Genomic DNA, 11,920 nt, shown 5'->3' on the forward strand with positions numbered 1-11,920 from the left:
CCATGCCCTTCACAATTTTGTAAACCTCAATAAGGTCAGCCCTCAGCCTCCAACGCTCCAGGGAAAACAGCCCCAAACTATTCAACCTCTCCCTTTAGCTCAAATCCTCCAACCCTGGCATCATCCTTGTAAATCTTTTCTGAACCCTTTCAAGTTTCACAACATCTTTCCGATAGGAAGGAGACCAGAACTGCACGCAATATTCCAAGAATCCTGCACTTGAAGGAGACATTTAACTGAAGACCTGGAAAGACCTCTCAGATAAACGTAAAACAATATCCATGGCACAGATCTAAGAAGAGCAGGGAGCTCCCAGTCTCCAATCCTATCAACAATAACGCAAATCAGAAGGTTGTAAGCTCAAGCTCCACTCCACAGCTTGAGTATAAAGTTGAGGCTATCGTTTCCAGTGCAATACTAAAGGAATGCTGCACTGACAGCGGTGATGTTTTACAATCAAACTGATTTTGATTTCAGGTAAATGTAAAAGACCCCCGATCTGAACAGTTGTAGGGAAGCTATCCCCAGTCTCCTGGTCAATATTTACCCCCTCAATTAACACTACAAAACAGATTATCTGATCCGTAGTGTATTGTTTGTGGGAGTTTGCAATGTGAACCTTGGTCACTCTGTTTCCCACAGTGACTATGCTTCCACAGTGCTTCATTTACTGTAAAAGTCCTTTGGGACAGCCCTTTGTTATAGAAGTCACCAAAGAAACACAAGTCTGTTCTTTTTTCTCAACCATATTAAAACAGACATAACAGATTTCTTTGCTTTCTGTGGGAGCTTCAATACGAGGGTATCGTCAGAGCAGTGAGTCTGAGCTTCCAGTTACCTGACACTTCGAAACACCGTGTTCCTTGGCCACCATCTCTGTCCTGGGCCTACTGCAGAGCTCCAGGGAGGCTCAGCACAAGCTGGAAGAACAGCATCTCATTTTCCACTTGGGGACCCTGCAGCCTTCAGCTCTTAACATCGAGTTCCATAAATTTAGGGCCTGAATACCTCCTTTCATGATGTACCCTGTCATCACAGCACAACCCATTTTCACCTAGTCATTGTCCCACCTAGTCATAGTCAGCTTTACTCTTTCCCTGGCTTCCCATTATCTGCCCGTCAATCTCTCCCTCTCCATTTCCACCTATCTGTTCACTCCTTTGCCCCTCATTCCCTGTTATCAGCATATATACTACCCTTTCCTCGCTACTATCAGTCCTGAAGGTGGGTCACTCATCTCAAACCACAGATACTGCCAGCCCTGTGGAGTTTCTCAGCAATTTGTTACATATTTGGAATGTCCTGACATCATTATTTTTAAGTGCAAATCTTCCTTCCTTTACTCACTGCCATTTAATCTGTGAGTTTTTTAAACTGTTTGTAACATAAACATACTCACTTTGTGATTTTTACACATGACTTGGTGAGGAAGTGGAAGGGTGGGTTCGTAAGTTTGCTAATGACACCAAGATTGGTGGAGGGTTGTTGTAGGTTGCAACGGGGCATTGCCAGGATGCAGAGCTGGGCTGATAAGTGGCAGATGGAGTTCAACCTGAAAAAGTGTGAAGTGATTCGTTTTGGAAGGTAGAATTTGAATTCAGATTACAGGATTAAAGGCAGGATTCTTGGCAGTGTGGAGGAACAGAGGGATCTTTGGATCCATGTCCATTGATCCCTCAAAGCTGCCACCCAAGTTGATAGAGTTGTTAAGAAGGCATATGGTGTGTTGGTTTTCATTAGCAGGGGGATTGAGTTTAAGAGCCGTGAGGTTATACTACACCTCTATAAATCCCTGGTTAGACCGCACTTGGAATATTGTGTTCAGTTCTTGTTGCTTCATTATAGGAAGGATGGGAAGCTTTAGAGAGGGTGCAGAGGAGATTTACCAAGATGCTGTCCAGACTGGAGGGCAGGTCTTATGAAGTTTTTGGGAGCTAGGGCTTTTCTCATCGGAGCGAAGAAGGATGTGAGGTGACTTGATAGAGGTGTACAAGATGATGAGAGACATAGATAGAATGGATAGTCAGAGACTTTTTTCCCAGGGTGGAAATGGCTATCACAAGTAGGCATAATTTTAAGATGACTGGAGGAAGGTTTAGGGGAGATGTCAGAGGTAGGTTCTTTACACAGAGAGTGAAGGGTGCGTGGAATGCACTGCCAGCAGTGGTAGTAGAGTCAGATACATTAGGGACATTTAAACTACACTTGGACAGGCACATGGAAGTTAGTAAAATGAAGGGTATGTAGGTTAGTCTGATCTTAGAGTAGGATAAAAAGTCAGCATGACATTGAGGGCCGAAGGGCCTGTACTGTGCTGTACTGTTCTATGTTTTATGTACTTACAGAGCTGTATCATGAGAGGTGGATGCCAAGGAAATGAGTGGGTTTAAAGGGGACATTAAAAACATAATTGAAGAGTTCTGAAAACCGAAAGAGATGGGTTGACACAAAATCATTCAAACGAACAAAGTTTATCATCAAGGAGCAATGTGATCCAGATATATTTATTTTACAAATTATTGCCCAATATATCAAATTGACTGCTGAGTTTAAGTCAATGAATATTTTATATCTAACGTTGTCACTGGGATTTAAATAAAGCAAGATGTTGGATGCTGGGAATTAATCTTTATATGAGCAAATCTCCCAAGGTATTGCTTGAAAACAACTCTCTTTGTATATCACGGGTTACTATCAATCAGGTTTGACAGGGATAATGCTGCAGGAAGTATGTGTATAGGAGGCACACAACAGTGTGATAGATCAAAGATATATCTTGCAAACTGAAAAAAGCACTGTGGTAAAATCACAGGCGTGTCCTTTCAGGATGGGTCTGGAAAGAGCATTTTGAGCAATAAAACACTGATTAAATTTGGTGATTAAAGACAACAGTGGAGAACTGGATGGTGCAAGAATAAAAATGTAAGACGGGGATTCAAGTATATTTTTTAAAAGAATCAGGTTAATGGAGAGACTGACAAGGACAGTGTTAATTGGCAATCATTTCCCATTCATTATAAGGCAGGAGTGAACCCTTTTCTTGAATCTGCTATAGTCCTTCTGACGAAGATACTCCAGATATGGCATTAGATAAGGAATCCCAGGATACTGACTAATTGAGGCTGACAGAATAGATAATATGTCCATTTTAGGATGGTGTGTACTGGAAGGAATATTCGAGCTGATGGTTTTCCCATGCTCTTTCTGGTATTGTACTTTATGACTATTAAACACACTAAGTCAAGTGGCGAAGGCATTCATTGATGTAAATTACCATGTAAATTACGTACAAATTCCAATAATCGGGATCTAATTGTTAAACTTGTTTCATCAAAGTGGCTCCAACACTGACATTTAAACAAATTCAGTTCCATGGAGAAGGGAGAAGTTGGCCTCAGGACTATAACTTACTGAAGTGGTACTATCAGTCTTGTGGGGAAATTTCCGCAGAGCTGGCCTAATATAATTTCAGAGGTGTTCTGCTGCCTATCTTTGGGGTACTTTCAGTCTTCAGTTATTGGGAGATCAAAAGATCTGATCCAATGTTGTTTTAATTTGGTTTTGGGAAGGAGAGAGATAATCCTTATATTTATGAAGGGAATGGACACATGATGATATGGTGATGTAGTTTAATGGCATTTTCAATCTTACACTAAAAGTGACCTGTAGAGGGCCACATAGAGTCATAGAGATGCACAGCACAGAAATAAACCCTTCAGTTCAACTTGTCCAAGCCGACCAAGTATCCTAAACTAATTTAGTCCCATTTGCCAGCACTTGGGCCATATCCGTCTAAACCCTTTGTAATCACGTACCTATCCAGATGCCTTTTAAATGTAATTGTATCAGCCTCCACCACTTCCTCTGGCAGCTCATTCCATACACGCACCACCTTCTGTGTGAAATTTGTTGCTCCATTTGTCCCTTTTACATTTTTCCCCTCTCACCCTAAATCTATGCCCTCTACTTCTGGACTCCCCCATCTCGGGGAAAAGATCTTGTCAATTTAACCTATCCATGCTACTCAGGATTTTATAAACCTCTATCAGGTCACCCCTCAGCCTTCAACGCTCCAGGAAAAACAGGCCCAACCTATTCATCCTCTCCCAACAGCTCAAACCCTCCAACCCTGGCTACATCGTTGTAAATCTTTTCTGAACCCTTTCAAATTTCACAACATCCTTCTTATAGCAGGGAGACCAGAATTGCACACAATATTCCAAAAGTGGCCTAATCAATGTCCTGTACAGCCGCAATATGACCTCCCAACTCCTGTACTCAATGCTCTTACATCTCTTAAAAGCAAATAAATTGTGAGCACAGATTCTCCTGCTCCTCAGATGCTGCGTGGCCTGCTGTGTGTTTCCAGCACCACATTTTTCAACTCTGGTCTCCAGCATCTGCAGTCCTCACTTTCTCCCAGATTACATGAAAGTAGACTATATTCATTCATCAGGGAGAGCTTGGGTTTAGCATGCAGCATTTATGCACAGTTAACCGTAATGTTTGCCACAACACTTTTTCTCATCATCTTGCCATCTGGGTAGTTCTTGGGGATGTCAAGGATGCTTCAAGTGGCTGAGTGGACAATCCTGCCAAACCATCAGAGCAGGAGAGATTTCTACAACATCACCTGTACCTAAAGTGTGCCATTAAGTGTGCAAGATGTTTCACACTTGACTTTATAAAACAAAATATAGCCCGGGTTTAGTTATAGAATTATACAGCACAGAAACAGACCCTTCGGTACAAACAGTCAAACCCAAATCGAACTAGACCCACCTGCCTGCTCTTGGCCCATGTCCCTCCAAACCTTTCCTATTCAGACGTATCAGATGAATGAGACTCTGAGAATTTTTTCAAGGTGCCAGCAGTGGTCCCAATGAGCCCACTGATGAACTGGAATAGTCATCACAGGGATCCGTAGAGAAGTGATCAAAGAAGGAGTCAACTTTGACCCCACCGGAGGGCCGCTTCCCTGGACTTGATATGTGTGCTCAAATGGTCAGGAAATATATAAATGCCAAGTTCATCAGCCGTACCCACAAGGTAGACCAAAACCTCACCCGTTCACAACACAATGCCATCCATGCTCTCAAAACCAATCACATTGTCATCAAACCAGCAAATAAAGGAGGAGCCATCGTCATTCAGAACAAAACAGATTAATGGAATGAAGTGTACTGACAACTGAACAACCAGGAACACTACAGGCAACTACTAGCTGATCAGACCAAACAGCACACCCGTGAACTAAACACATTGATCAGGACTTTGGATCCAGTCCTTCAGAGTTCCCTATGCACCCTCATCCCATGTACTTCTCGCATAGGCGACTTCTACTGCCTTCCAAAGGTACAGAAAGCCAATAAACCAGGACATCATATCAGGCAATGGGACCCTATGTGAGAATCTCTCCGGCTATTTGGAAGGCATCTAGAAACCTATTGTACAAGGGATCCCCAGCTTCTGTCATAACACTATGGAATTCTTACAGAAACTCAGCACCCATGGACCAATCAAACCAGGAACATTCCTTGTCACAACGGATGTTTCTGCACTCTACACCAGCATCCCCCACAATGATGGCATCACGGCAACAGCCTCAGTACTCAACACCAACAACTGCCAATCTCCAAATGCCAACATACAACTCATCTGCTTTATCCTCGATCACAACGTCTTCACCTTTGACAAACAGATCTTCATCCAGACACATGGAACAGCCATGGGGACTAAATTTGCACCCCACTATGCCAACAGCTTCATGCACAGGCTTGAATAAGGCTTCTTCTCTACGCAGGGCCTCCAACCAACATTATACACCAGGTACACTGACGACATTTTCTTTCTCTGGACCCATGGCGAGGAGTCACTGATAAAACTACACAGTGACATCGGCCTTTTCTCGTTGGAACAGCGAAAGATGAGGGGTGACTTGATAGAGGTTTATAAGATGATCAGAGGAATAGATAGAGTAGACAGTCAGAAACTTTTTCCCCGGGTACAACAGAGTGTTACAAGGGGACATAAATTTAAGGTGAAGGGTGGAAGGTATAGGGGAGATGTCAGGGGTGGGTTCTTTACCCAGAGAGTGGTGGGGGCATGGAATGTGCTGCCCGTGGGAGTGGTAGAGTCAGAATCATTGGCGACCTTTAAGCGGCATTTGGATAGGTACATGGATGGGTGCTTAATCTAGGTTAGAAGTTCGGCACAACATCGTGGGCTGAAGGGCCTGTTCTGTGCTGTATTGTTCTATGTTCTATGTTCTATGTTCTAACAAGTTTCATCCCACCATCAAACTCACCATTGTCTACTCACGACTATCTGTCTCATTCTTGGACACATGCATCTCCATCAAGGATGGACACCTCAACACCACACCCTACCGCAAACCCACAGACAACCTCACAATGTTACACTTCTCCAACTTCCACCCAAAACATATTAAAACTGCCATCCCCTATGGACAAGCCTTCCGCGTACACCAGATCTGTTCAAACAAGGTGGAATCTGATGGGCACTTGGAAGTACTCAAGGATGCCCTCATAAGATTGGGGTACGATGCTCAACTCATTGACTGCCAGTTCCAACGTGCTACAGCAAGGAACTGTAATGCCGTCCTCAGGAGACAGTCACGTGTTGCAACTGACAGGGTACCCTTCGTTGTCCAGTATTTCCCAGGAGCCGAAAATCTACGCCATGTTCTTTGCGATTTGAAACACATTATCAAAGAGGATGAGTACCTCGCCAAGACCTTCCCCACACCTCCACTGCTCGCCTTTAAACAACCACCAAACCTCAAACAGATCATTGGTTTGTAGCAAACTGCCCGGCTCTCAGGACGACTTCATACAACCCTGTCACGGTAGGCGCTGCAAGACGTGTCAGAGTGTGGACGTGCACACCACCATTAAACATGGGGACACCTCCCACCATGTACATGGCAGGTACTCATGCAACTCAGCCAACCTTGTCTATCTCATACGCTGCAGGCAAGGATGCCCTGAGGCATGGTACATTGGGGAAACCGAGCAGAGGCTGTGGCAACTGATGAATGGGCACCGCACAACAATCAACAGACAGGAGTGTTCCCTCCCAGTCAGAGAACACTTCAACACCTCGGCCCTTCGGGTGACCATCCTCCAAGGTGAACTTCAGGACAGACAGCAGCGAAAAGTGGCCAAGCAAAGGCTGATAGCTAAGTTTGGTACCCATAGGGAGGGCCTCAACCGGGACCTTGGGTTCATGTCACACTACAGGTGACCACCATTGCACTACACATACACACACTCCTATATCTACACACACAGGCACTCCTATACACAGACACGCACACAGAGACTCACACACACTCCCACACTCATACATGCCCCCTTTCACAGACTTAGACCCTTTTACACTCACACACACATATACACTCTCTCTCAGACACTCACAACCCCTCACCCCAGACAGACACACACACGCACAAATATACATTTGTGGGGTGAATTTATATTTGCAGAGTTACATTGTACTTTGCTCAAAAACTGCATGAATCCATGTAAGACTCTGTTAACACATCTTTTAGATTAGAATCAATCTAAACATTATAGCACACAGGGGGCTAACACCTTCAACATTTCTGGCTGACACCAATTGTTGAAGTTAGCCTGAGAATGTAACTTTTTAAAAAAAGTTTTGTGATTTACATATGAAAGAAGTGAAACTAACATTGTCACTCTAACAGATAAGAGACTTAACAAACAATCAAGGTTTTTTCAATGTATAATTTCAGTTACATCACACTGTAGACTTTTGCTATAAATTCTGTGTCTTACAATTGTGTCCTCCACAACCACCTGATGAAGGAGCAGTGCTCTGAAAACTAGTGCTTCCAATTAAACCTGTTGGACTATAACCTGGTGTTGTGTGATTTTTAACTTTGTACACCCCAGTCCAACACCAGTATCTCCAAATCATTTCCTATTCATGTACTTATCCAAATGTCTTTTAAACGTTGTAACTGTACCCACCACTTCCTCTGAAGTACATTCCACACATAAACCATTCTCGGTGTAAAGAAAAATTCCCCACGTGTTTTTTTTTATAAAAGTCTTTCTCTTCTCACCTTAAAATTATGACCCCTTGTCTTGAAATTCCCCACCTAGTTCCCAGATTGTGCTGAGTGACCTAACCTCAGTTGGGGTGAAGTAAAAAGTTGCTTTCTGCTTTAAGAGAGGATAAAATTAATGGAACTTTGGAGAAAATCTGTTGGGTATAAGGAAGTGCTGGAATCTGAATAAAAGCCCTAGAGCTCAAGTCATTAGAGAATGTTTGACGTAGAATGTGAATGTAGAACTCAAATATAACCTGTCATGATAAGGTCAGTGAGGCACCTCATGCTCTATATTGAAAGAAACTGAACAGTTATATGGGGCATAGATTGGGTAGATAGGGAGAAACGTTTCCCCTTACTGTAGGGGTCAGCTACCATGGGACAGTTTTAAGGAGCAGCAGGCGTTGAAGAATTTTATTTGATTCCGAGGGTGGTGGGTATCTGGGACTACCAAAAAAGGTGAAGAGTTGGAAACCTGCCAGATGTTTAAGAAGTATTTAGAGCTCTCGAAACCTCACAGCATACAAGGCCACAAGGTTCACGTCCCACTTCCCCAAAAATGTCTCGACATGTGATTAACTCACAATATCTGGTTGGCACAGACGAGTTGGAACGGAGGGTCTGTTTCCATGCTGCACCTCCCTACGACTCTATGCCTCGACAGGTTGATTAAAATAACTAACTGCAAGGCCTTGGTTCAAGTGCTGGAAAATGGGATTAAAATAGGTAGACGCTTGATACCTGGCACAGGCAAAATGGGCCAAAGGGCTTTCTTCTGTGCTGTAAAACCTTTAAATATACTTTGCAAATTTTATGAGTAAATATCATTTTGGGTAGTGGATGGGTGAAATCGCGTGGGCAGGAACATTGTGTGCAACACTGTCTGACTGTTATGTGATGGCATTCAAAGACCTGTAAACGCCACCTTCAGGACAAGAGGTAATGGCACAGGGATGGAATTAATACCAAATGGCTTGCTCCAAAGTTTCAATCCCTTACAAAAACAATTCCAGGAACGAACACTTCACTTTCAAGGACAGACTGAAGAATATGGGACTATTCCCCTTGGAATGGAGATGTCAGTGAAAAGATTTGATAGGGGGTTTTCAAAATTACGAGCGAGGAGGACATAGTTGATCGGGAGTAGTTATTCCCACTCACAAAAGAAAAAGCACAAGAGGGCACAGATTTAAAGTGATGTGCAAAAGAGGCAAGGAAAAAACGTTTTCACACATGGAGTAGTTAGGTTATGGAATGCACTGCTTGGAAATGTGGAGGAGGCAGGCCTAATTGATGCACTCAAAATCATTGGATGATTGTTTGGATAGAAATAATGTGCATCCATGTGGGGAAAAGGCCAGGAGATGGGCACGCAGTAACAGAACAGGTGAAGGCACAGTGGGCTGAATGGCCTCCTCCTGCACAGGAGGATTCTGTGGCATGGTGGCTCAGTGGTTAGCACTGCTACTTCACAGAGCCAGGGACCTAGGTTTGATTCCTGCCTCGGGTGACTGTCTGTGGGGAGTTTGCACATTCTCCCAGTGTCTGTGTGGGTTTCCTCCCACAATCCAAAGATGTGCAGGTCAGGGTGGATTGGCCATGGGAAAATTGCCTATAGTTTTCTGGGATGTGTCGGTTAGGTGCATTAGTCAGAGGTAAATGTTGGGGAATGGGTCTGGGTGGGTTACTCTCTGGAGGGTTGGTGTGGACTAGTTGGGCCGAAGGGACTGCTTCCACACTGTAGGGATTCTAATTTGTCCATAGTGTTCAGGGATGTTCAGGTCAGTTTGGCAGTTTAGTGATGAGAAATGTAGGGTTACAGAGATTGGGGATGGGGATGGGCAACCTGCTCTTTGGAGGGTCATTGTGGATTCGATGGGCCGACTGGCCAGCTTCCACACTGTAGGGACCCTGTGATTCTCAGGAGGTCCTAACACGCATTGGTTCTAAGTGCAACGCTGGGGGGGTTAGGAGTCCATGCGAGTGGAGAAGGGCAGATACCTGGAGAGTGCCTGGCCCCCGGGCCAGTAGATAGCCCAGTAGGGATCGCTGAAGGGCCACAGGTGGGCCGGCTGGCTCCAGAAGCGGCAGCGGGGAGTCAGCAGTCTCAGGCTCACCTCCGGCGTGAGGTGCTCTCTCACCGGCTCCGTGTTGCCGGCGATGAACGCCCGCAGGTCGGGCGCCGCGGCTCCGCTCAGCTGCCGTGGGTAGCGGAGAGGCAGGCGCCAGCGCAATGCAGCGCCGGCCAGCCTGGTGCCGAGGAGCAGCATTCCCGTCCCCCTGGAGAACTGCAGGCTCCTCTCTGCCTCTCCCCTGAAAGCAGCCGGGTCCACCTCCTCCTCCTCCTCGTTGTCCTAGCCCAGACTGCACAGAACAGCGCTCCTTCCTGCAACTCCAACCAGACGGGAGTATGTACACACACAACTTCTGGGTCCAACTGCATTTGCTCTCCCCGCTGCTTGCCAATGCTGCAGGCTCGGGTTCTGCCTTCCAGTTTGGTCCTCACTGTCAATTTGAACCCTGCCCACCCCATCTGCCAACTCCAGTCGGGTTCCCGACTCTAGTGACAATCTGGAGGACTCTCTGTCCCGTTCATTACAAACCTGAACAGGCTAATTCAAAACACAATTTGTGTCACTGGGCCGTGTCCCCTGTCTCTGGGCTCGAAGGTCAATGTCCAAGTCTCATTTTGCCCCCAGAAGTGTGTCATATCCAAACAGATTCGTTGATAAAATAAATATCAAGGAAATTTGTAGCGTTTACCTCAATCACGGAAATACACTCTGACCTGCTGAGTGCTTCCTGCTTTTATTTAGGAGCTAAAACAGTCACCTTATTTTATATAGAACAGTACAGCGCAGGAACAGGCCCTCCATGAAGCTGTTCTAAACTAGCCCATCTGCCTACACATTTTCTGCACAGATCCACTATCAGTGCACAGACACTTGAGCTCACTGGCACATTCCAAGGTCCAGGACTGAGGGATGCACCAAAGTTTGCCAAGGCGCAGTGGGGAAAGACCACTGTCTTGAGTTTTTCCTGCCAAAGCATAATGAGTGTCTTTTTGGTTATCAGACCCTTCCAGTGCCTCAAATTCTTGTAAATATAATCTTATACAAGTAAGAGATGCTTTTGGTTTGTTTGGATAGAGTCAAACTCCAATGTTTGTTTGTTTCTTTGAAAAGCTACTGTACAGAACCAAATTGCATTTGTGACTATCATGATAGAATCCCTACAGTGTGGAAACAGGCCATTTGGCCCAACAACTTCACTCTGACCCATTCTCCTACCCTATTACATTTACCCCTGACTAATGCTCCTAACCTACACATCCCTGAACACTATGGGCAATTTAGTATGGCCAATTCACGTATTCACGTAACCTGCACACCTTTGGATTGTAGAAGGAAAACAGAGCACCCAGAGGAAACCCACGCACACATGGGGCAGAAAGTGCAAACTCCACTCAGTCGCCCGAGGCTGGAATCGAACCTGGGGCCCTGGCAGTGTTAACCACTGAGACTATGTATATAAACTTTTTTTTATTCAATAAAGTATAATTTTGAAATTAAAACAAAACTTTGCCTGCACATGGTCTGAATCCCTCTATTCTCTGCCTGTTCATGTGTCTGTTTGAATGCCTGTTAAACATTGCTATGGTATCAACTTCTCCCACCTGCCCTGGGAGCATCTATATACAGTATTTTGCAGTGTTAGCTAATGAAAAAGTAAACACAGATTATCAAGCAATTCTCAGTGATGGATGGATGACACACTGTCATTGAAATACATGATCCGACGTTCAGCCTTTTGTGAGCC

At 44.8% G+C, this 11,920-nt stretch overlaps 1 protein-coding gene across 1 annotated transcript in view; it reads right to left on the bottom strand.

Moving 5' to 3' along the window:
• The window catches only part of etfbkmt (electron transfer flavoprotein subunit beta lysine methyltransferase), a 27,518-nt gene extending 16,665 nt beyond the window's left edge, over nucleotides 1–10,853 (bottom strand). The window contains exon 1 of the mRNA XM_072552505.1: nucleotides 10,103–10,853. Coding sequence (XP_072408606.1) covers nucleotides 10,103–10,371 — 269 coding nt within the window. The 5' untranslated portion in view covers nucleotides 10,372–10,853. The remainder of the gene's footprint in view (nucleotides 1–10,102) is intronic.
• Between the last annotated feature and the right edge of the window lie 1,067 nt (nucleotides 10,854–11,920).

The sequence above is a fragment of the Chiloscyllium punctatum genome, chromosome 32 (genome assembly GCF_047496795.1).
Source record: "Chiloscyllium punctatum isolate Juve2018m chromosome 32, sChiPun1.3, whole genome shotgun sequence".
In the NCBI taxonomy this organism is placed as follows: domain Eukaryota; kingdom Metazoa; phylum Chordata; class Chondrichthyes; order Orectolobiformes; family Hemiscylliidae; genus Chiloscyllium; species Chiloscyllium punctatum.